Here is a 27217-nt window from a genome sequence, read left to right on the forward strand (position 1 = left end):
GCGGGTCGGTTGGAAAATCCGTATTTGTATAGCGGTAACTGTATAAAATTTTAAAATTTTCTAGGTTGTCTCTCTTGATTTTCTTTTTTTTTAAACCTGTTATTTACTTTTTCGTTTTGGGATTTGGTTTGCAAGATTCTTTATATGAGTTCGTGTGTTGAAGCATATTCTGTTGTGTCTGGGGAGAGTTATTTTCTTTTTGTGCCTTATAATGTAACACACTCACCGGTAAAATTTTAGGACAATAAAAATAAGAAAAAAAGTGGAAATTTTACCGATGAATGTGTTACATTATAAGGCACAAAAAGAAAATGACTCTCCCCAGACACAACAGTTATTTACTCTCCAGTCCCAAATAATAGGTGGGTGTGTTGAAATAAGCGGGTGGGTTGGACATTTGCTTAAATTCATATAAGCGGGTAGATTGGAATAAACGGAGGTGGGTGGGAATCAGTAACAGCATAGTGTATATACGAAAATTAGAAAAAAAGCATCTTAAAGTACATATAACAACACAACGAGGCAAAAGAAATTAACAAGAGGCAAGTGAAATTAGCACACACGTGTACTTCAAACGTTCACTTCAGTTAAGATATACATTTGGATAATAAAAACAAGACATTTGTTAATTATGGTAATTTGGGGATTTTTTTTTAAATGCTGTGGACTAAACAGATATTGGTATAAGCAACATGTCTTAAAAAGAAAGAAAAGTAAAACACAATGAAAAGAGTATGTAATTACTGTTTTGTGAACTTGCAGTATTTTTATACCATACATAATAAAACATAGCACTCCATAAATAGGTATAAATGATAGACTCATGATTTTTCATCACTGTCCTTCTGCAGATTTCTTGGTTTCAATATTCGCTTCTTTACAGATTGCCAAGCTTCACTGACAGTTGACATGAGTTGACATGCTTTGATATGGCAAGAAAAGTGTAGAGGTCTTGTTTTTATATAACACCTGTATTTTTTCAAGGAACAGGGCATCTTTATTAACCTGTTCATCACTGCTGATTCCTATTAGAGAGATAGAGCTTCCTATCATCATGTTTGGTCGACCATGCTGTGGCTCCTGTGAAACCTCCATGGGGATTTTTCCAGATGGGTCAATCACCTCCAGAAGATTCCAAGATGGCTTGCTTTCATCTACCGATTCACTTTTGGCAGTTTTTTCTTCTGTGCCATCACCATCAAATAGTTTTGAGCCTTCAATATTATTTGCATGCTTGACCCCTTTCAGTAGAATTAAGTTCTTCATGACTCTCTGAATAGTATTTGGCCAGGGTTTTGATGTCACGAAACTCTCACAGCAACAGACCGATGAGATGCATAATTTTCAGAGCCATCGAAAGTATTTGTGGCCCATGTCAACTTGAAAGCAGCTTCAACATCAATCTGCATGTGCTTGTTATAGCATCTGCATTATCTTGGATCGATTGGGTGTGGGTGTTTTCTCTATTTTGTGATGTTTTGCTTTCAATTGTTTGTACAAGTGTGTCATTAACTTGAACAAATCCAGAGATACTACCACTGATGATGACTAGTACATAACCCCTTTCCTAGATGGCATCTCTTCAAATGCACCATGTAATCATCAAGCACATAAATGGCAAATTTTGCATGTGAAAGCATATTGAATCAGTTTGGAAGGTTTTCAATAGTACAGAGTTGCTGTCCTAATCTATAAGAACCTTTAGAAGACCATTGATATTTCATTGTAGGCACGGCATTCAGTAGTGGTGGTCTTTTTCCAGTTCCTTTCAATACAAACTCTGGAATAAGATTGATTTTGGTACCATTGCTAACCTGTGTGAACACCATGATACATTCCCTAGACAAATGCTGGTTTTCTTTGACGAATGTATCTTAATTTCTGAATGACAAGGTAGCTTTTCTGCTACTTTCATTCCGGTGCAAGGACATTTGATTTCCATTGATAATAGGAGGATCTACACTAAATTTGTCAAGGAATTAACAATGCACACTCCATATGTTCTTCAAATAATCCTGAATGCACTCAGCACATTGCTCTTTGGAGATTGAAATATGTTTGTTTGGAAATTTCAGTAATACCCCGTACTCTTTTTGCTAACCTTTCATCCACCTTTTTGAAAAACAAAGATTTTCCACACTTGGTGTGCTTGGGTGTTGGCAAATCTACTCCTCGTAAAATTTCTCAGCCTGTAATAGGAAAAGAGCTTGTGGTAATCTCACATGCAGTGATGTTCTAACATCCACAAACCCTTTAAACAAGATGCCTTCATGCTTGGTGCTTTTGTTTTATGACCTCCTCCAACGACTCTGAAACGTTTCTTTGTATTGTTTTCAGTGCTATCAGGTTTGCCTTTCAGATATTTTTCATAGCAGTATTTGGCTACTTTAACAATAGAATCAAATAGCTGATCAGAGTTTTTGACACTGGCCAAATTTGAGTAAAACAAGCAAACTGTTTTGGCAAGATATCCAAGTTTCAGGACGTCTGGGACATGGTGTTTCCTTTTAGCAACCAATGAGTTTTCCCTTTCATTTGCTCTAATTCAGAATCATACTCCTCTTTGCATTTGTTCATCATGATAGCAAGTGCTTGCTTTTCTTCTATAAAATAATTTCCATATATCACACCACAAAATACTTTTTTCTCTGCCATTATGCTATGAAAAATAGTTCAAAGAGAAATTACTTGAGCCGTGTTGATGTTGTTAAATCCTTATTCCATAAAAAGCTTGTCCTGTAAGGATAAACAGTTCGTCATTGAAGTTCTTAGTTTGTATGGAATTTGTGTTGGCATTTGGTAGAGAAATCATAGAGAAATTGAAAATAAAGATTTGCTGACTACAGTGTAGAGTGGTAGTAAAGTCACTTGTATGTTACAGACTGGGGCAGTTGTCCAGTGTAAAGTTTTTATAAACTCTGGCTGGTTGTAAAGCATATTTTCTGACAGCAATTTCCTTGTATTCTATGTGTCCTGAAGCAGGTGTGTTGTGTCTCGAAATGATTGATCTTTTTAGGGTTGAAGGTTATCAATGCCCTAAAATGTTGAAGGCTCACCTGCATGAACATTGGCTACAATATACTGTGGATAAATATTTTTCTTCCATGTGTTACGAAAAAGAATAGAACACTCCAGGTTTTCTTCCCATTCCTGTCATCTGGGTTTTTTTTTATCGTGCTGTTTCACAATTTGTGTCAGTCAAAATAATAATGAATTCCCCCAGAGTTGTGTTTTGTACTAGTAACAGGAATCAGTTTAATTGACTTTCCCCTTCCCTTTAAATTACTAGCCTTGTGCTTAAGCATTGGGCAAAGTGCCTTGCAGCATTACATTCTGAGTTCAATCCCGCTGAGGTCAGCTTTATCTTTCATCCCTACAGGGTCAATAAAATAATGCACCAGTAATGTAGTGGGCTGCTTTAATCCACTTGTCCCTCCCCACAAATTGTTGGCCTTGTGCCTGAATGAGAAATCATTAAAATTTGCTAGGCTGTCACCCTTGATTTCTTTCTAAAACTAGAATTAGTTATTTAGTTTATATAATCCTATTTATTTTATAACATATGGTATTACTTGTAATGTTCTTTTTTTTCTGTCATATATATATATAATGTTTTTAATGTAAAATAAAATTATTATTAGATTCTCCAGCTGTTGTATCAATATGAATAGCTTAGAATAAAATTTCACCAGAGATAGATTAGCAAAATTTAATAAGCAAGGTAGGTTGGAAAAAAGCAGAGAGGATATTAAAAATTAATAAGCGGTAGGCGGATAAAAGCATGAGGGTGGAAAAAATCTGAAAAATTGATAAGCGGCAGGGAGGGAGGTGTCTTATACAAGACCCCCATGTGTCTGTGTGTGTGTGTATGTATCACAAACATAATTTTGTAAATGAGAAGTTCATTTCTTAACCATGTGATTTCAGGATTAGTTTCATTGCATGACACATTGAGCAAGTGTCTTCTGCTATGACCCAGGCCAACCAGAGACTAGAGTGAATTTGGTAGATGGAAACTGAAAAAAAGCATGTTGTCCATGCATGTGTGTTATGTGTGTGTGAGTGTGTGCTCATGTGTACATTTGTATCAGCATTTCTCAGACAGTTGCTCCACTAGAAGTAGAGAGGTTCTTGTCTTTTCTCTCATCAACTAATCACTGGCTTTGTGCCTTCAAACATGGGTGGAATGATAAGAGAGCTCTTGAAAAACAGCTAAGGATTAGTGACAGGAAGGACATCTGGCTATATAAGAGTGCCTCAACAACTTACTCTCTAATTCATGTAAGCACAGAATAACAGTTGTAAAGTGAGAATTGATATATTGTCATCATCATTTAACATCTGTTTCCTATGCCAGCATGAATTGGATGAGTTGAGAGGAGGGTGCAGTAGTACTGAGGGAGATGGCTTTGTACCAATATTGAGAGGTTAGAGTATGAATAGATGGACCTATGTGTATATGTATGTATGTATGTATGTATATATATATGTATATATATATATATATATATATATACACAAAATGAGAAAATGGAGAAACATACCTAAATCAATCATCAACCATCAGATAATACCCAATCAATACTTTATTAAACCATTACACAACAGCAATGATATTATACATTAATATAGTACAAATATAACAAGACATAGAAATAGAAAATACATTTACATTGTAGCTGACAGCTGTTTCGGCCGTGAAGACAGGTATGTCCCATTTAACCTATTAGCCATATAAAGCAGGTATACCTGCTTTATATGGCTAATAGGTTAAATGGGACATACCTGTCTTCACGGCCGAAACAGCTGTCAGCTACAATGTAAATGTATTTTCTATTTCTATTTCTATGTCTTGTTATATTTGTACTATATTAATGTATAATATCATTGCTGTTGTGTAATGGTTTAATAAAGTATTGATTGGGTATTATCTGATGGTTGATGATTGATTTAGGTATGTTTCTCCATTTTCTCATTTTGTATTATTAATTTACGGTAATAATTTTACCCTTGCCCACATAATACAGTAGATGAATTGCATCACAATTTTTAACATTTATGTATTAGCTTTGTTGGGTACTTCTCTAGCAGTATATTGGATATATGTTATCCCATGGAGGGTTGAATTTACAACCCCTATCTCATTTTATAAATATATATATATAATATATATATATATAAATTTAAAATAATAAGGGTGAAAAATTGAATATTAATTTGATTAATATAAATTTAAAACCAGTGGTCTAGCATATTTAAAAATCTGAATTTTCAGAAAAAATTATATTACATACATATAAAAGGAATGACCTGTAAGTGGACATCCATTATGCTAGAAGAAGATTCGCTATGGCCTTATCACTAATAAAGGAATGTTCTCAAGAAAATTTAGCAAATTTGCTAAATTTTCTTGAGAACATTCCTTTCTTAGTGGTAAGACCATAGCAGATCTTCTAGCATAATGGATGTCCACTTACAGGTCATCCCTTTTATACTTGTTCATGTTGCCTTGAATAAATACAGATAATATGAACTAGAGATGACTTTTTAATGTTCCGGAGACAAAGCAACCTCACTAGTGCTGGTGCCATGATAAAATTCATCATGCACACACTGTCAAGTGGTTGATAAGTGAATGGAGATATCTTTGGTCTTGCTAGTGACAACCTCTGTAGTGTTGGTGCCACAATAAAATGCATAGAGTACACTGTAAAGTAGTTGGATGAAAGGCATCCAGCTATAGAAACCTTGCTAAAAATGGTACATCTTGTTAACCCATTAGCACCCATGGTCCTTTTTTTAGGACGAGAGGGATAATCCATCATATTTCTGCAACACATGTATTTTTCTGAGATACTGGAGTCTTTCAAATATTGTAATTAAATTTTTTTTATATATTAATATCAGATAAAGTTGTATAAAAAAAGATTTTTGGTAATAAATCAAATAAAAAGTTTGGGCACTAATGGGTTAAAGTAGAAAACAGGCCCCTTAATGACTGAATGAATAACTACTGTTCGATAAGTGTTGTTTTCTGGAATTATTCTTAGGATAATTGTATGAAATTAACTATATGCATGGCATCCCTTGGAAATATTGTGAATCAATTTTCACTGTAGGCATGTGCCTTGCACTCAGTTTTAGTAGTCCATGTAGAACTTTCCTTGTAGGAAGCCCTATCTGAGCAACTGAAACTGTGTTGAGGCACTCTATGAGATTTTCTATGGAATATTATTCAACGTGCCCATAGTTAGTACACACTTGTGTAAATATACCCCCATAGCAATGCAACCATGTTTTATTGTATTTTCTAGTTTTGGGATGTCACAAATTCTAAACGTCAGGAAGAAGTGCTAGTATCCGGTTCTCCAGTTTGGAAGGCTCGCTACACTGTAAGTATACATTATAATTTAATGTTCTGAAATTCAGTTTTAATTTTCATCCCAATTTTCAAAGAACTCTGTAAAAACATACATTTCGTTTGGAATAATCTGTGTTCTTAAACCTAAACTGAACTACCATCAAAAACTGTATGCAATTGTGTGTTAGATCTTTCATATATGTTCATTATATGTTAAATACTATGAAATGTAGATGAAAAAACAACTTGGCAAAAGATGAGACATTTTTATACTGTATTGCTCAGTGGATAGAGCATCAGGCTCACAATCATGAGGTAGTGAGTTCGATTCCCAGACCAGGCTGTGTATTGTGTTCTTGAGCAAGACACTTTATTTCTTTTATTTAGTTCACTCATCTGTAGAAATGAGTTGCAACATCACTGGTGCCAAGCTGTTTCAGCCTTTCCCTTTCCCTTGGATAACATTGGTGGCATGGAAAAGGGTGGCTAGTATGCATGGGTGACTTCTAGCCTTCCACAAAAACAGCCTTGCCTGGACTTGTGCCTCAGAGGGAAACTTTCCAGGTGCAATCCTATGGTCGTTCATGACTGAACAGGGTCTTTACCTCTATATACTAACTACATAAAAAATTACTTATTTTGCACCACTATATACTTGTTATATAACTGTTGGAGTTTTACACCATTTGGCATTAGGAAGGGTATCCAACCATAAAAACCATGCCAAATCAGACATTGGAACTCGACGCAGTCCTTAGACATCAGTTCCTGTTAAACCATCCAACTTATACCAGCATGAATTCACTTGGTTTGACAAATTCTAATACTTCCATATTCATGTAACCAATCAAACTAATTATATTTTCAAATGACATTGCAACAAAATATTAGTAAAGGTATATGGAAAAAATGGAAACATAGGCCTAAGATAAACATAACAAATTGCCAATAACATTTAATAGAAAAGCAATCCATCATCATCATCATCATCGTTTAACATCCGCTTTCCATGCTGGCATGGGTGGGACGATTTGACTGAGGACTGGCAAACCAGATGGCTGCACCAGGCTCCAATCTGATCTGGCAGAGTTTCTACAGCTGGATGCTCTTCCTAACTCCAATCACTCCGAGAGTGTAGTGGGTGCTTTTACGTGCCACCGGAATGAGGGTCAGTCGGGCGGTACTGGCAACAGCCATGCTCTAGTGGTGTTTTTTATGTGCCACCTGCACAGGAGCCAGTCCAGCGGTACTGACAACGACCTTGCTCGAATGTTTATTTTCACATGCCACCAGCGCAAGTGCCAGTAAGGCGATGCAGGTAACAATTACGCTTGAATGGTGTTTTTACATGCCACTGGCATGGAGGCCAGCTTGTTGCTCTGGCAACGATCCTGCTCGTATGGTACTCTTAGCACTCCACTAGCACGGATGCCAGTCATCGAATTTGATTTCAATTTTGATAGAAAGGCAATCCAATATATTCTATGTAACAGCTAACATAGCAAATCCCTAGAGAACTAGCAGCTTTAATCTTAGAGTTTATTTATATTCTTTGTTATGAGAAGCAAAAGAATCTAATGTGGTCCAATGACTGAAATAAGTGATCCTCCTAACAGATCTTTCTTTCTCGTTTCCTTTCTTTCACAGCCTTTCCAAATTGGATTAGTCACACTTGTTCTACCTCAATTAACCAGGGAGCCATATCTGTATTTATGGAATATTTCTAACCTCAAGCAACCTGTGCACACTTTTGTAGGACATGCTGATGTTGTTTTAGACTTTCACTGGAGAAATAAAGCAAAAGGTAATCTATTGATTTGTCTGTGTGAGTTTGTGTGTGTGAGAGTGAGAGCATGTTTTGAATGTTCCCTTTTATCAGGAATACGATAAGAGTTTTGTGGAATGTTGTGTATACGGTATGTATGGAAGGTCCATAAGGTGGCGAGCTGGCAGAAACGTTAGCACTCCAGGTGAAATGCTTAGCGGTACTTCATCTGCCGCTACGTTCAAAGTTCAAATTCCGCCGAGGTCGACTTCACCTTTCATCCTTTCGGGGTCGATTAAATAAGTACCAATTATGCACTGGGGTCGATATAATCGACTTAATCCGTTTGTCTGTCCTTGTTCGTCCCCTCTCTGTGTTTAGCCCCTTGTGGGTAGTAAAGAAATAGGTATGTATAGAAGGTAGAGAGGAAGAAGAGGATGGAGGTGGAGTTGATAGACAATATAAAGAAGAGAAAATAAGAAGCGTAGGAATCCTCATTGAGGCAGTGGTGAAAAATGATCAAATTTTGAGCCTTACAGAGATGACAAAGAACCAAGACATTTGGCAATTTGTTGTACTTGAGAAGACCTTCCCAGGTATGTTAAATCCTGAACATAATGGTGGGTCCTTTATGTCCATTCTCCCCATTCACTCCACAACCCATCTTCCTGTCACTTCCCTCCTTTCCCCCACCCATGTTCACTACCACTGTATTTCTTCTCCTTCCTTAGATTCTCTCCCATGTACCAACTGGCATACAATATGTTTCCATTGAATCCCTTCATCACAACATATTCTCCTAATATCCATTCCCTCTACCTGTGTCCACTCATTATACCCCCCTCATCCCAGGTTCAACTTTCCTTTCGAAATCTTGGAAACTCACTCTCTCCAATCCCTGCCCCATTTCACTTCATACACCTCCCTGTAATTTGGGTGTGTGGTCCACGATACCTTCCAATCACATTCTCACCATCTATCTCGGATCTTTTCAGTTTGAACGGCAGTTTTTTCTAGCGGTGTCATATGAAACTGTCACCCATAATTATGACCCTAGTATCGCTCTATTGCATTTCAATCTGTTTTAGGGTTAGGGGTGGGGGGAAGGGTTTCTTTTTTTTTCTTCAGAAATGTAAATAAACCCAATCTGTTTCTTAAACGAGGGACATATTCATATGGCACAGAATGTTTTCAACTCAATAGATGTCATTGATTGGTTGATATTGCAGAAATTGAAGAAAAAAAACAACAAATATCTTACAAACTATAGAATTTTCTCAATAAAGCCAAGAGAAAAAGATGTTTTATAAACACATTCTACCAGTATACAAAGTTTAAAAGTGTTTAGTTACGTAGAAATTATTAAAAAAAAACTGCCGTTCAAACCAAAAAGATCCTCTTTCTCTCCTCTTTTTCTCTCCACCTGATGTAGCTGTTTCTCTTCTGATGCAAGACACCTTTTTCTTCCTCCACCCCAGCTGAGATGTCTTGCCTCAAAAGTTACGCTGTGACCCCACTGCTGTAGGTGCCTTGTAAAAAGCACCTAGTACACTCTTGTAAAGCGCATTTAGCCATAGAAACCATACCAAAACAGACCACAGAGCTTGGCACAGTCTTCCAACCTACCAGTTCCTGTCATCATCATCATTGTTCGACCGTGGTCGAGACAATGGAATTTACCATGCTACGCCAGACTTCACGGTCCATCATGGCATTACAGAGGTCCTGTTGCTGGATGCCTGTATCCCTGGAGATTACATCAGGGTAGGAGAGTGTGCGCCCTCTGGTATTGCGAGTAGATGGCTTCCAGAGGAGAAGAGTAGAAATTACCTCGTTTCAGCTCTACAACAATGTCCAGTGGTAGTTTCCCATATATTTGCATTTTGGTTGGATGGCGCTTCCACAAGAGATTTTGAGCTCTCATAAGGAGGCGAGTGTAGGTTCCATCCAACCGCCTCTCAAGCTTCTTTGATAACGTCCAGGTTTCTGAGCCATATAGTAGAATTGGTTCGACTGTGGCTTTGAAGATTTCAAGTTTGAAGTCTCTACTTAGATTTGATGACCAGATCTTATGCATGTCATTACAGGCTGACCAGGCCATACCCTTTCTAGTTAGAAAGTCTTTTCCAGATGATGATATGTATGATCCAAGATATTTGTAATCAGAAACCATATTTAAGGGAACATTGTTGAGAGTATGGATGATGCAATCACTGTTGGACAGGCACTTGTTTATGTATTCAGTTTTGGCCTCATTGAGGTAAAGACCTACACAATTTGAGGCTTGTTCAAGAGATTGTAAAAGAGACTGGGCATTAGAGAGAGAATCACTGATAAGAGCGATGTCGTCAGCAAAGTCAGTGTCTGTCAAGTACTCAGCTGGGTGTCTGGAACTTCTTCTTGGTTTTATTTCAAAGCCCTTGCCAGAGATGGTATCAACTGACATACGTAGCACATAATCAACAACAATGATGAAAAGAAATGGGGCGAGTGTGTCTCCCTGCAGTTCCTGTCAAATCATCCGCCACTTCCAGAAAATGGATGTTGAATGATGATATTTTCTATGGCTGGATGCTCTTCTTGTTGCAAATCCTGTCCTGTTTCTGAGCAAGATAATATTTTCCCATGGCCAGACATGTTTACACGGTATATTGGAAAATAAATGACATTCATTTACTACAATCACGCAATGTTAAGACAAGGAGACCCAATCATATACACACTCATACTTACATACATACATGTATAAGAAAATAAGATGATTAAGGAATTAATAATTATCTTATGAACTTCATTAGCTTACAGCTGTTTCGGCTATAAGATGCAGTGAACTCGTAGTTGAGTACTTGAATCCACTGCATCCCATAGCAGAAACAGCTGTGAGCCAATAAAGTCTATAAGATAATTATTTATTCCTTTGCCATCTCATTTTCTTATTACTGTTCTGTACTCAACTAAAGCTTCATTCTGAAGCATATTGTATATTGAGTTCTACACCAGGTTATTAGTCTCACAATGCCTAGGTGAAATGTGTGTGTGTATGTACAAACATGCACGCACTCGTGCGCGAAACAGGCATCTTTGTAGTTTCTGTCTACCAAATCCACTCACAAGTCTTTGGTTGGCATGTGTCTTTAGTAGAAGACAAGATGTCACACAGTGAGACTGAACCCAAAACTGTGTGGTTGAGAAGCATGCTTTCTTCTTAACTACACAGCCATACCTGCGCCTTTCCATTTCACTTTTTATTCAATACAGCCCTTAGCCTGACATGTTGGATAGTTGACTCAATCAGTCTATTTTACACCCACAACCCAGTCCTTAGGTTGGATGCCTTTAGCAGAGCTCAATCTGTTGCAAGCATTCAGACCAATTTTCCAGTCTTTACAGTATCTTCCTCCCTGTCATTCTTATACATGGGTGTTGACCATTCCTCTTTGACTAAGTCATAAAATAAATTGTACATTGATTGGGAGAGAAGTTTCTAGCAATAGCCCCTTCTGTTGTTAACAAACACATGAATTGATAAAATAAACTGTATGTTGTAATAGGAATTAATATGTATCGATATGCATTTTTAAAATCTTATAAAATCAAATAATCCATCGAAGTAAAATTTAGTTATTTATGCAAAAAAGCCCATTTTTTTTAGCTAATTTTACTTTGATCTCTTCTAAAAGATGCAGTAACGTTCCTAAAGAGATGCTAAAATTCTTTAACCTTCTTATGAGAAATTCTTAGAAAAATGTATTTTTGTCCTTTCACCCCTCTTACATTTCTTTACATTTATTTTCTATCAGACACAGCTGTGATGAAGAAGTTCACTTCCCAATCGCATGGTTTCAGGATTAGTCCTACTGTGTGGTACCTTGGGCAAGAGTCTTCCACTATAAGTCCTGGGCTGGCCAAAACCTTGTTTGTTAGTGGGTTTAGCCAACAGAAATTGAATAAGGCCAGCCGTGTGCCTGTGTGTGTGTGTCACTTTGTCTTGATGTCATATGATAGTTGTAAGTGCGCATCACCATCATGCAAATGGTGCCATTCATTTCTGAGTCTTCTGTGAAATCATAGCCAACCAAGGGGAAATATTTTCTTTCTTGCAAACCAATGAAGTATATCAACAGCAATGGTATCCAGCTATAGGTAGTCTATTTCAATGGATTCCCCCTAACTTATGCTAGCATGGGAAAGTGGTCATTAAAACAATGATGGAGGGCTCATGGTGTAATGGTAGCACATCTGACGTTCAATCAGAAGGAATGTGTTCGATTCTCACAACTACCTGAATCCATTTTGTCCAACCCATGCCAGCAGGGAAAACAGACGTTAAATGATGAGGATAATGATGATTATAATGATTGAAATATTAACATTTTTTGTTCTTATGTGTAAGGGAGTCTATTAAACAAATCTTTACCTAAAAAAAGAAAATGACTACCAAAAAACCTAAATAGTTTTCTGTTTGTGTTTCAGGCAGTAATGATTACCAGTTGGTGACTTGGTCAAAGGATCAGAGTTTAAGAATTTGGAAAATAGATTCTAACTTGCAGAAGGTAAGATTACTTTAAGCTTAATCTGATGATTTGGAGGTTAGCTTTTATTACATGCTGCTTACATTTATTGTTTTTTGTGTTGAAATATGTGTTAGACTAGTCCCAACTATGGCTGTGTGGTTGAGAAGCTTGCTTTTCAGCTATATAGTCTTGGCTTTAGTCTCACTGTGCAGCACGTTGGGCAAGTGTCTGTTATTGCTCTAGGCTGACCAAAGCCTTGTAAGTAAATTTGGTTGATGGAAACTAAAAAGAAGCCCATTGTATGCATTAAATGTGTGGTGCACGTTTGTGTACCTTTGTCTTGTAGGTGTCATTGTCCTACAAGTCTTGTTCATTTTCAGCTTCCCATGGAAAACATACTTGGCCATGGGAAATATTACCATGCTTGGGTTGGTGACAGGATGGGCAGTGGGCAGTAGAAAATCTGCCTCAAAAAATTCCATCGAAGCCATGAAATCATGGAAGAGTGAACATTAAATGATAATGATTTTGAAAATTTGAATGTGTTTATATTATTAAAGTGAGATGGACAGCATTGGCAGTGCTGCCACTGAGGGAGTGTCTACACAGTCATTTGATCCACTGGCAATATCAGCCAAATCTTCTTCATATCACAGTTTACTGCCTTAAAAAATGTAGAGCGCATTGGATAATGTCATCTAGATACACAATACTTCAGTAAAAGATAAGATGATCAAGATCTTTTTGGTTTGAACCGCAGTTTTTTCTAGTGGTGTCATATGAAATTGTCACCCATAATCATGACCCTAGTATCGATCTATTGCATTTCAATCTGTTTTAGGGTTTGGGGTGGGTATCTTTTTTTTTTCACAAATGTAAATAAACCCAATCTGTTTCTTAAATGAAGGACATATTCATACGGCACAGAATGTTTTTTACCTCAATGGATGTCATTGATTGGTTGAAATTGCAGAAATTGAAGAAAAAAACAACAAATATCTTACAAACTATAGAATTTTCTCAATAAAGCCAAGAGAAAAAGATGTTTTATAAACACATTCTACCAGTATACGAAGTTTAAAATTTTTTAGTTACCTAGAAATTATGTTAAAAACTGCCGTTCAAACCAAAAAGATCCGATGATCATGGCTGCAATGCCTTTAATCACAGGTCTTTTAGGTTAGAGCTGACCTGGGATGAAACAGCAATGACAAGGAAGGACACATTAAATGATGTAGTCCTGGATATGTTATATCTGAATAAAAGGTAGAAACAGCGACCACTTTTTAAGGTTGTAGGTATGGTTGTGTGGTTAAGAAATTCATGTCCCAGTATATGGTTTCAGGTTCAATACTATTTAAATAATAATAATAATGAAATTATTGTATACAGTGCTCAGGTGCACCACAACTTGTCAAAAGTGCATATAAAGCATATGCAGTAATGTACAAATGTCTGGGAAGTGAACAGTGTATGAGTCAGATACATGCTTGCATGTGTATGGAGGGGAGGAAATCAGATGTAATGTTATATGGTGTCTTGGACAAGGGTCTTCTGCCATAGCCATGGCTCAAGCAAAAGCCTTCTGAGAGAAATTTAGTAGATAGAAAATTGTGCAGAAGCCTGTCAGAGTGACCATTCCTATTCTTGGGTGGTTGAATAAATCTAACTTAAATAGTGACTAAATAGTAAAGTCCACTCTATTGCAAGCATTTAAGTCAGGTCACCTATTTGAAGATACCCCTTCCACCAGTTTCAGAGACCTAATGAAAGATTTTTGGCCTGCCTACCTCCTAAAAAGAAAGCCAAAATATGTCTCCCTCCAGTCTCCTGATAAATATTAACTGTAAAATAAATATACTCTGTTAATTGGTTATTATATATTTCTTGACAGAGATTTTTTATTTCCAAGGTAAGTATCCCTCCACCTCCTCGGCTAATACCTACCTCAATTCACTACCTCCCAATGTCTGCCAATTTTTCTTCCTCTATTTACTATGAAGCAGGTTGGAGCAGTGAGCAGAAGTTGGGTGGGGTAGGGGAGTAAACAAGTTTCCTCTTCTTTCTGTCCTTCAGTTTTATTCTCCATTTTCCTTTTACCCTTTTCCAAATATTTTTTATCCTTTTCCATTTTTACAATATTAAATTTTTATTGAAAGTTATCTGATGGTGGCAAGCTGGCAGAAACGTTAGCACGCCGGGTGAAATGCATAGCCATGTTTCGTCTACCATTATGTTCTGAGTTCAAATTTCGCCGAGGTCAACTTTGCCTTTCATCCTTTCGGGGTCGATTAAATAAGTACCAGTTGCGACTTAATCCATTTGTCTGTCCTTGTTTGTCCTTTCTGTGTTTAGCCCTTTGTGGGTAGTAAAGAAATAGTTATCTGCTGCATCACAGTCACCTGACTCCTGAGTCTCTCTCCAGCAGAGATTTAATCATCCAAGTTACAATGTCAAGAAATGCTTTCCAAGAACTGTTATTCAACATCATCATCATTGTTTAAACGTCTGTTTTCCATGCTGGCATGGGTTGGACAGTTTGACTGAGGTCTGGAAAGCCAGCAGTTGCACCAGACTCCAATCAGATCTGCCAATGTTTCTACAGCTGGATGCCCTTCCTAATGCTAACCACTCCGAGAGTGTAATGGGTGCTTTTTTATGTGCCACTGGCATGGGAACCAGTCAGGTGGACCTGGCATCGACCACATTCAGATGGTGCTTTTTTTGTGCCACTGACATGGGAGCCAGTCAGGGGGCACTGGCATCAACGACGTTCGGATGGTGCCTTTTACATGTCACCATCTTGGGAGCCAGTCAGGCAGACCTGGCATCAACCACGTTTGGATGGTGCTTTTTACGTGCTACTGGAATAGGAGCTAGTCAGGGGGCACTGACATCAACCATGTTCAGATGATGCATTTTATGTGCCACCAGAATGGGAGCGATTTGAAATTCTCCAGATTTTCACTGGCTGTTAAAGAGTACCATTAAAAAATAGTTTGGTGTGGAGACCATTTCTCAGGTTGTTAAGAGTTCATACATTGGGGGTGGAATGCCTTGCATTAATCATTCCAGTTCTCTTCATTCTGAGTTCAAACCCTGCTGCTGTCAGCTTTGCTTTTCATCCTTTCAGAGTTGATAAATAAAGCACTGGTCCAGTAAGGGGCTCAGTTTCTTTTCTTTCTCTCTCTCTCTCTCTCTCTCTCTCACACACACACCACACACACACACACACACACACACAAGTCAGCTGTATTCAGACTTGAAGAGAGATGGGCCCCACCTGCTTTAAAATGAATAAGATATGCTGCATGTCAATATGGCATGTCTGTCACTGGACAGGCTCCTGTGCATGTGGCACATAAAAAGCACCATTTGAGTGTCGCCATTGCCAGTACCACCTGACTGGCCCTCATGCCGGTGGCACATAAAAGCACCCACTACACTCTCGGAGTGGTTGGCATTAGAAAGGGCATCCAGCTGTAGAAACTCAGCCAGATCAGATTGGTGCCTGGTGCAGCCATCTGGTTTGCCAGCCCTCAGTCAAATCGTTCAACCCATGCTAGCATGGAAAGCGGACGCTAAACGATGATGATGATGATGATCTGGTCATATTTGTTTGTATGTGTAATGGCTCTCTCATTCTTTCTATTTATATTTCTGTGTGCGTATGTGTGTGTGTTTGTATTTACCTCCAGTACCAAAACATATTTCCTCCCAAACAGCTTGAATCTCCAGTCAGCCATGCCAGATCATTAACATGCAGACAGCCATTTCCAATCATTTCATTTTTCTGACTCACTGATTGTTTCCTATTTCATATACATGTGAGAGACATAACCTTTTGAATGCAAGAAATCTCAGTAAGAATTGTACCATGGGAAGTGGAGAATATCATTGTATGTGGGTACTTCTGCTAGATAATAATACTGCTCTTTTGACGAATAATTTATCTTGACAATCTTAGTTATTTCATGAGAAACTACTTGCTGTTTTATATATTAGTTTAATGTGCGTGTGTGTGTGTTAGTGCATGCATGTGCATATACACACCCAAATGCATATATATAAATAAAGGAAGAAAATGTGAATTTCATAAGTTACATCATGGACAACCCATGAAGGCACTGGTTCCAAATATGAACTGATACAGGGATTAAAAGACTAGCACTGTCACAGATAACATCTCTTGTATCTGTAGTTTGATGAAATGCACTTACTCTTTGCCGTAATGGAATTGGTGATAGAAAAAGCATCCAGCTGTAAAAATCCTTCCCCTCCCTGCAAAGAAAAAAATGAAGCAGGAAATAGATGGAGGGGGGCTCCAAAAGGGGTCTCAGGGAGTAGCGTCCTTGCCTTCCTGAGCTAGTTTTCCACCACATTTCTTAAAAATCATAGTAGAAACCTTGATCTCGGGATCACTCATGTCTAGAAACTGAGGTTGGGGGCAAGCTCCCCCATAGAAAATCCAGCTCCAAAAAAGCCCCATGACAGCAAAGGAGAATGGGCACCAGCCAGCCCAAAAGTTGGGGTGGGCTGCACCTGCCTACCTCAGTTACTATAGCATTGAGGTAAATCCAGCCACCCCCATTAACAGAGACAAAGCCCGGATTTAAAACACTGGACTCTGCAAAGTGCATTACAAGCAAACTGTAGAGGAGAATGATAACTCCAAAAGAAAACTGATGTGAAGTATAGGGGTATATTTAGTTCCTCATGTCTAGTGCCTATGACATGGTGAAATACACCCAGTTCATTTTGTAATAGGGATAAGAATGCTTTAAAACCTGTCCAACCTTTGCATGTATGGAATACTGGAGCAAAAAATTATACCATTACTATTTATCTTTTACATGTTTCAGTCATTAGACTGTGGCCATGCTGGGGCACTACTTTGAAGGATATTTTTCTTTATCAGATGAATTGACCCTGGTACCTTTTTTTTTAGGCTTGGTACTTATTCTATCAGTATTTTTTGTTGAGACACTAAGTTATGGGGGTGTAAACACACCAAAACCAGCTGTCAAGCTGTGGTGGGGGACAAACACACACACACCTATGACAAGCTTCTTTCAGTTTCCATCTACCAGATCTACTCACAAGGCTTTGGTCAGCCCAAGGCTACAGTAGAAGACTCTTACCCAAAGTGCAGTGCAGTAGGACTAAGCCTGGAACCATGTGGTGTGAAAGTGAGCTTCTGATCACACAGCCATGCCTGCACCTGTATGAGGAAAAAATTAGTATTGATGTGAGACCATAACCTTGTGGCCTATGCCAGGGGTGTAACCAGCCAACTTATGTGTACCTTTTCTTCATGGGACACTAAACTCTGCTTGCGAAGACCTGTTGAGGCAAGTGAAATCAAAATCAAATTTGATGACTGGCATCTGTGCTAGTGGAATGCTAAGAGCACCATCCGAACGAAATCGTTGCCAGAGCAGCTAACTGGCTTCCGTGCCGGTGGCACGTAAAAAGCACCATTCGAGCGTGATCGTTACCAGCATTGCCTTACTGGCACATGAAAAAACATTCAAGCGAGGTTGTTGCCAGTGCCACTGGACTGGCTCCTGTGCAGGGGGCACGTAAAAAAACACCATTTGAACATGGTTGTTGCCAGTACCGCCAGACTTGCCCTCATGCCAGTGGCACGTAAAAACACCTACAACACTCTCGGAGTGGTTGGCGTTAGGAAGGGCATCCAGCTGCAGAAACTCTGCCAGGTCAGATTGGAGCCTGGTGCAGTCATGCTAGCATGGAAAGCAGATGTTAAACGATGATGATGAAATGTAAATTTAGGTAAATTAGCTGCAGTAAAAGTATCAAAACATGTAGTAGAGCAGTTTATTCTTTCAAAGCTAATGTTTTACCCTATGATTAACCAAAGCTTCTCCCTCACTTGTGATCATTCAAACAACAGATAAATCTTTTTGCAATCAGAAAGAGTGCATTTGGTGAAACAGCTTTGGATGGGAGTGTGTGTGTAGATTTTTTATTTTCTTTTATTGAAACTAAGAGTTTGTCTTACACCTGTTATATTCAGGTGAGAGACCACACCTTGTACATATTCAGCACATGTACAAGTTGTGGTTTATCACGTGAATATCACAGGCATGAAACTTGAGTAATGAGACAAACTCACGCCCTTGTCTCATTCATCTGACATGTACAAACATGTATATGTACAAACACACACACACACACACGATATTTATATGTGTTTACTAAATTCTTTGTTAACTTTTGGGGGAAAATAGATAGTGACATTTTTGGAGAAATAAAATGTTTTGATGTTCATACCTGTACAAATCTAAATGAAGAGATACCTGTACATACTTGTACAAATCTAAATGTTCATACCTGTACATACCTGTACAAATCTAAATGAAGAGAAATAGTTTAATTTAAGAATCAAAACTAGAGAAGTGATCTAGCTTGATAGGAACTTTTATCTGAATGAATAAATTTTGATTATAAATGTACACACACACACACAAGCATATGTGTGTGTGTACATATATGCCACAAAAATGCATGTAACACATGCTATAAAGTGGCTGGTTATTTTAAAGGGTATCCAGCCATAGAAGCCATACCAAAGCAGATCCTGGAGCATTTTGCAGTCCTTGGACCCATCAAATCATGTCAAACCATTCAACCCATGCCAACATGGAATAAGGGCATTAAATGTCTATGTGTGTGTGTGTGTGTGTAGGTGCATATATATTTTCATGGACATTAAATGGCTATGTGTGTGCGTGTGTAGGTGCATATATATTTTCCTAATACATGTATGTAAGCATTTGATTTAATACAAATTTGAAAAGAAATATTTGGTAAAAATGTCTCATTTTTATCTGAAGGAAAATAATGACTGTATATTAAAGCAAATATTATTTTTTCTACTTTATACTAGTTGTGTCGTCAGGATGCTGCAAATTTTATGGATGATAATATTCCAGAAAATCTGTTACCCGAAGATGATGAAATTGCCAGAGTCAGTGTTAGTGCTGGAACTCGAGAGCCTTCATTTACATCAATATTTCATCAGCCACAAACCTTGTTACAAGAGTTTTCTTTAGTTAACAAAGATATTCCTAGAGTTGCATTTGAAAAGGTAATGCTATTCTTGTGTTTCCTTTTAATTTTTCCTCTTTCTTTGTTTATTCTTATTGTTTCAGCATCTAATTCTCAAACAGCTCTACTTCCAATAAAATCCATTTACTCCTGTTATTTCTATGTCATCCCCGTTCCATATTGTTAGACTATTTCTGTAGTACTTACACAATCATACAATACCTCACCACTCCATTGGCTAAAGTCACCTCAGAAGACACTCTACTGATATTTTTACTACAATTGTTTCTAGATATAGTGACCGAGACCTTTGGCAGTGACTGAGACCTTTGGAAGTATGCTGTTCGTGAGAAGACCCAGCAGGACAAGTAAGACCATAACCCGTGGCCTCTACCTGGGATGTAGCCAGCCCACTTATGCATACCTTTCCTTCTTGGGAGACAAAACTCTGCTTGCGAAGACTGGTTGAGGCAAGTGAAATCGGAATCGAAATCGCTCAAAAATCAATGGAAATTGTAGTTGTGATGCCAGTGCCGGTGGCATGTAAAAGAACCATCCGAACATGGCCGTTACCAGTGCCGCCCCGTCTGGCCTCCGTGCCGGTGGCACGTAAAAAGCAACAACCGGTCGTGGCCGTTGCCAGCCTCTCCTGGCACGTAAAAAGCACCCACTACACTCACGGAGTGGTTGGGGCGTTAGGAAGGGCATCCAGCTGTAGAAACACTGCCAGATCAGACATGGCCTGGTGCAGCTTCCTGGCTTCCCAGACCCCAGTCAAACCGTCCAACCCATGCTAGCATGGAAAGCGGACGTTAAACAATGATGATGATATGATGATGAATTGTTCCTAGATATCTGTTAGACTGACATTCTATTGTAATACAGTTAATTCTGGCATTGAAGTGAGCCATACTTTTACAAGACATTGTAGATGACAAATCAGATGATAATTCCATTAGAATAGCTTACTCCATAAACAAATTGAATGATAACAAAGGTAAAGACTATTGGAACAAGAAAAAACAATTAGACAATAAACATTTTAATGAGAAGTTAAAGTCAATTTGAAAGCATGTAGGCAAGAAACTGGAATAAGATATACATTACTGTATTTAACAACATATAACTGTTGTCATGCTGGAGCACTGCCTTTAGTCGGGCAAATCAGCCCCAGGACTTATTCTTTGTAAGCCTAGTACTTATTCTATCGGTCTCTTTTGCCGAACTGCTAAGTTACCTGAACGTAAACACACCAGCATCGGTTGTCAAGCGATGTTGGTGGGACAAACTCAGACACACAAACATATACACACACACACACATATATATATATACGACGGGCTTCTTTCAGTTTCCGTCTACCAAATCCACTCATAAGGCTTTGGTTGGCCTGAGGCTATTGTAGAAGACACTTGTCCAAGGTGTCACGCAGGGGGACTGACCCCAGAACCATGTTGCTTAAGCTACTTACCACAGAGCCACTCCTATGCCTTGCACTTTTTTCATTAAAAAATGTCTCAAAAATTACACTGGGTCCAATATGTGAAGTTGGGCCTCCCACAAGCTAATTTTGTCTCTGACACTCACTACTGTGTGCTAATTTTAATCCAGATAGTCTTCTAGGCCTGACTTCATAATGATAGTATTTAATTAAACATTATTATTGTTACATGTACTGTGAAAGGACTTGTCATAATAACAAGCTGATGACATTTGCCAATAACAGCTGATCCATTTCAACTAAATATGCCTTAACACACTCCTACCAATCAATTGAAAACAACAGAAGGGGCAGAAGTGAAAGCAAATACTGGTAATGGTAAATTACTAACCTTGGAAACATTAACATTAAGACTGAGAAGAAATATGAAGAAATATCTCCATCATTGGAATTAGCCAGAATATTTTCACTGTCATGATTTCTGTTCTTTGTTCAGATTTACTTCTAACTTAGTTTTACATTTTGTAATGTTTTCTGCTATAACTAAGGAACTTCTGTGAAATTTTACAATGTACTGCTACATTGTTTTACTATTTAGCACTTAAATCAACCAGTAAGTTGGCCAGATCTGGCATTTCAAACCTATCATATAATGTCATACTAAACATATACAATCACATCATCAGAATTTGAATGCTAAAAGATAATGCATTATTAATTCAAACAATGTTAATTAATAAGTACTACATTAAAGTACTAAAAACTTATTTTACTGGATTCGCACTGCTGAAATTGGGGTGCAACTAATATACCTGTGTGTTTTTATGTCATCAAATATGATAACAAAAGACAATGAGCTAATGGTCAAGAATTAGGATAGAAAGTTCCGTGTATTATATTGAATCATATTAAGCTCATAAATTAATGACAGACAAAATTATTCATATTTTTCTGTTGCTTTGACAAAACATCTCAGATTTTTAATTATAATCATTGAGCTGGCAGAAACGTTAGCGCGCCGGGTGAAATGCTTATTTGTATTACGTCTGCTGTTATGTTCTGAGTTCAAATTCCGCCGAGGTTGACTTTGCCTTTCACCCTTCCGAGGTCAATAAATAAAGTACCAGTTACACACGGGTCGATGTAATTGACTTAATCCCTTTGTCTGTCCTTGTTTGTCCCCTCTATGTTTAGCCCCTTGTGGGCAATAAAGAAATATAATTATAATCATTGCTATGATGTTGATCTATTTTCTGTTCTCAGATGGATGCTGATAGTCGAACCTGCACAGTAAGTGCTGTCAGTAAAGGTCATTGTGCCTCTCTTGTTGTTACATTCCCTGTCAGTTACCCAAACAATGCTGCACCGACATTTCAATTCACTCAGAGAACCACTCTACAGACATCACAGAAAAATGTCCTATTGCAGGTGAGATGATCAAAATTTACATTTATTTTGTTATTGTATTCTGTCAAACCATCCATTTCATGCTGGCACAGGAAACAGACACTAAATGGTGGTGTTGACTTAACATAATGTTCTGTATATTAAAGTTAGTTTATGTTACATACTGAACACCATATAATTATGTTCTTTATACACTTGTAGAAACTTTATAATATTAACATACAATTACTGTATACAGATTATGGAGTTATCCCTCAGACATATGATAAAATCAACCATTCTCCTCAAATTTTCTCTTCTTTACAAGATGTTTGTTGTTTCTCTGAATTTTTCCTTAGGCTCTTGAAGACACATCACAGCAGCATGTCAAAAGAAATCGGTCTTGCCTGGAACCTTGCCTTAGGCAACTGACCGCCAACTTGGACAAGTTAACAGTAAGTTAGAGAAATAATTCTATTTCATACAAACTATTTATCAGGTTTAGAATTTAATCGGATCATTGTTTTAGTAAAGTGTAGATGTGCTAGAATCATTGTGTTAGCAAAATATGTTTGCTTTTGGACCATTTCTGTTTTGTCACACTTCTTGTTTGAATTGGTGAAACAGCAGTTTCACCAGTTCGAGTAAGGAAAATCTACCATTCATGACTAGGTTTGTTAGGAGCAAAAATACTGCAGTCTTTTCTCTATAACTAACAACCCTTTAGCCTTACTTTTTTTCCCAGCCAATATTATCAGCTTCTCATTTGACAAATTTTCAGTATGGGATTAGAGCAACTCAACCATAATATTTTCCATGACTTCTTCAAACTCTGTACCATTTGCTGATCTCAGAATATCTTACAGAGTTTGATGTAGACTTTCTGCCGGTGGAAAATCTGTAGGGACAAAGTTATAGTTTGACCAGGTTTACCAAACACTATTCATAGCTGAGCATTTTACTTCATTCCATGACTCAGCTCTGTTATCCATTGCCTCTATAATGTTGAACTTTGTCCATAAGTCTCTATCAAAAGGTATGCTCTTCCCTATTACTTACTCATATGAATTATTTCTAAACTTTTCTTAAATAGCATACCTAGCTGGAGCAAAGCCGTTATGTTGTTGAAGACATATTACACTTTAACATTGCCAGAAACTTCATTGTCTAAAAGGAGCAATGCTTTGTTGAAAATGTTACGCATGGCACCACTCTACACCAGAACAAATAGTTTGTAAATCAGTCTTGGGAAAAAGGCATCTTATTTCTTTATTGCCCACAAGGGGCTAAACATAGAGGTGACAAGCAAGGGCAGACAAAGGGATTAAGTCGATTACATCAACCCCAGTGCTTAACTGGTACTTAATTTATCGACCCCAAAAGGATGAAAGGCAAAGTCAACCTTAGCAGTATTTGAACTCAGAACATAAAGACAGATGAAATACCTATTTCTTTACTACCCACAAGGGGCTAGACACAGAGGGGACAAACAAGGACAGACAAACGGATTAAGTCAATTACATCGACTCCAGTGCGTAACTGGTACTTAATTTATCGACCCGAAAGGATGAAAGGCAAAGTTGATCTTGGCAGAATTTGAACTTAGAACATAAAGACAGACGAAATACTGCTAAGCATTTCGCCCGGTGTGCTAAAGTTTCTGCCAGCTCGCCACCTTAAAAGGCTTCTGATCAACCAAACCTTCTTATTTGAACACCAAGTTACAGATAGCCTTTGAAAGTCTTTGGATTTTCAGAGTGACACTCAAATAGAGGCATTTATTCATATTACCAGCAGCATTTCCTCTCCCAAGAAGCATCATTTGATTTTTTGGGGGAAGCTTTAAGGCCTAATACTGATTTGTCTTCACTAGAAATAAAGCCTTAGCAGAGCATGTGCTTCCAGAAAAGCCTAGTTTCATTAACATTTTATAACCTTCTTCCACCAAAATTTTTTTAGTTTCTCATGATAATTACTATCAGCCTCTGTTTCAGCATGACAAATTCACTGATCATTTTAATATTGCGCTAATTGATATGCTTCTTAACATTTCAATGTAGCCTTTACTTGCAAAAAAAGAGTTTTACATCAGAAGTTACATCTTCCATCTTTTACAAATTGACATACAAGCGTGTTCACAGACACATTATATCCAGTCTGATTGTTAATCTATACACAAGAACTGTTCCATTGTTTCTACCATAATACAGTTGTTTCACTTACAGTAATAATTTTAGACAAAATCACTTAGACAAATACAACAAGGAAAGTAAAATTATTGTTGTTTGAACATTAACTTCTGTAAATGTCCTTTGACCTGTATTCTGTTTGAAACTGTTCTGTTTCAATATAAAGCTACAACTCAGTTTTTTTTTTTATTGTAGGACGTTGAACATCAAACTCCTGACAATGAGGACCAGTTTACTCTTCCAACAAAGTCAGGAGCCCCAATTGTTCCAAATTTCTATTATATTGGGCATCAAGATAGTTCTGTTCCTTTTCCACGTACATCGGGAGCTCGTTTTTGTTCGGCAGGTTTGTAATGTTGTTATTATCATTATTAATTATCCTGCTGGGGTTAAGTTTATTTTTCTGCTTTCTAAAGTCAATAAAATAAAATACTAATCAAGTACAAGGGTTGATTGATTTAACTATATTCTCCCCTAAAATATATGGTCTTGTACCAATGCTAGAACCATCATCATCATCATCATTGTTTAACGTCCGTTTTCCATGCTAGCATGGGTTGGACGGTTCGACTGGGGTCTAGGAAGCCAGGAAGCTGCGCCAGGCTCCAGTCTGATCTGGCAGTGTTTCTACAGCTGGATGCCCTTCCTAACGCCAACCACTCTGTGAGTGAAGTGGGTGCTTTTTACATGCCACCAGCACAGGGGCCAGAGGAGGCTGGCAAATGGCCACGATTGGTTGGTGCTTTTTACGTGTCACCGACACGGACGCCAGTCAGGCGGCGCTGGCATCAGCCACGTTCGGATGGTGCTTTTTACATGCCACTGGCACGGGTATTTTAACTACAATTATATATATATATATATATATATATATATAATTAACCACATAATTAACTACATTATATATATTGAAAGGCAGATTGTATGATGCCTGTGTGTGAACAGTTATGCTACACAGCAGTGGAACGTGGTCTGTAACAGCCGAGGATATGCATAGGCTTGAAAGAAATGAAGCCAGTATGCTTCACTGGATGTGCAATGTCAGTGTGTATGTTCAAGAGAGTGTAAGCATCTTGAGAGAAAAGTTAGGCATAAGAGACATCAGATGTGTGCAAGAGAAATGACTGTGATGTGTATGGACAAGGACAGCTGTGTAAAGAAGTGCCAATCTCTAACTGTAGAGGGAACTTGTGGTAGAGATAGACCCTGGAAGACATGGGATGAGGTGGTGAAGCATGATCTTTGAACTTTAGACCTCACAGATGCAATAACTAGTGGCCAGAACCTTTGGCGATATGTTGTACTTGAGAAAACCCCTCAAGCTAAGTGTAATTGTAGTCATGGCTGATACTGGTGTTACGTAACTTTCTAGTGTTGGGACCCATGGAGGCAAACTGGCTGATGCTGGTGGCACATGAAAAGCTCCTTTCAAGTGTTAGGCCTCATGGAGGCAATGACCAAGACCTTTGGCAGTACATTGTACTTGAGAAGAAGACCCATCAAGCCAAGTAAAATCGCAGTAAACAGTGATATCAATTTTATAAAATTTATTCTCATATATTGAGAAATAATTGAAGTTCATACCAATCTTCAGTTTGTCTCATTCTTTTATTTCCATATTACAGGATATCTGGTTTGTTTTGGTCGTCAGGCCTCCAGCAAGAAAGCTTATACAGAGCGAACTCCCAAGTGAGTGACAATTTTGAAAACACATTTATGCACTGTAATTGTTGTACTTAAATATTTCTTTTAAATTACATCAAATTTGCTTTATAATTATTTTGGGATTATCTCAATTCCTATAGCCATTAAATATTAACTGCAAGCACATCTTTCTACACCTTTCCAAATAGATTCAAATATAACTGTCTAGATAGCTATTAGGTCTTTTAATATTGAGCTGGCATTGTTCTTACTGTTTAGCTCCAGGTGAGCCCTGATCAGACAGATTTCTGATCAAAGGTGTTCCAACTGTAACAATCTTATCTTTTATTCAAACATAGTATATTTTGGATTGAGGAATTTGACTGCTATTTCTAATAAATCAAGTAATTGTGTAGGGGCTCTCAATTGTTCAAGTATATAACTGTTTTCTAAGTTGGTATGTGCTAAGACTATCTCTCACACTAACATTGCACAGTCAATAGATTACATTTCTTTAATTGTATTTCAACCACCCAATACCTTGTCCTTCACCAGATCATATAGCATCATATAATTGTTTTACCTAAAGTATGCTGTCTCCCCTCACTACAACAAAGAAAGAATCCATTTACCGTCAGTAAAAGGTTTTTATCTAAATTAACTCTTCCCATGTACAATTCCCAACTCAAAAAGTATTGAGACCATAATAATTTAAATGAAAATGCTACAAACCAGTGTAGATTTTCAAATATAATAATGGAATCATCATCATTATTTAATGTCTGCTTTCCATACTGGCATGCGTTGGACAGTTTAACATGGAGCTAGCCAGCCAGGGAGCTG

At 37.8% G+C, this 27217-nt stretch overlaps 1 protein-coding gene across 12 annotated transcripts in view; it reads left to right on the forward strand.

The window, feature by feature from the left end:
• Positions 1-27217, forward strand: part of LOC115217488 (GATOR complex protein WDR59) — a 150926-nt gene that overhangs the window by 17172 nt on the left and 106537 nt on the right. For all 12 annotated transcript variants that reach the window (XR_004999976.1, XR_003882171.2, XM_036504592.1 and 9 more), the window contains exons 9-16: positions 6315-6392; positions 8009-8165; positions 12600-12679; positions 19554-19754; positions 22419-22583; positions 22901-22996; positions 24926-25076; positions 26356-26419. Coding sequence is in view for 10 of the 12 variants with exons in the window: in XM_036504592.1 (XP_036360485.1) it covers positions 6315-6392; positions 8009-8165; positions 12600-12679; positions 19554-19754; positions 22419-22583; positions 22901-22996; positions 24926-25076; positions 26356-26419 (992 nt within the window). In the remaining 2 variants the exon portion in view is untranslated. The remainder of the gene's footprint in view (positions 1-6314; positions 6393-8008; positions 8166-12599; positions 12680-19553; positions 19755-22418; positions 22584-22900; positions 22997-24925; positions 25077-26355; positions 26420-27217) is intronic.

Source organism: Octopus sinensis, linkage group LG1 (genome assembly GCF_006345805.1).
Source record: "Octopus sinensis linkage group LG1, ASM634580v1, whole genome shotgun sequence".
NCBI lineage: Eukaryota > Metazoa > Mollusca > Cephalopoda > Octopoda > Octopodidae > Octopus > Octopus sinensis.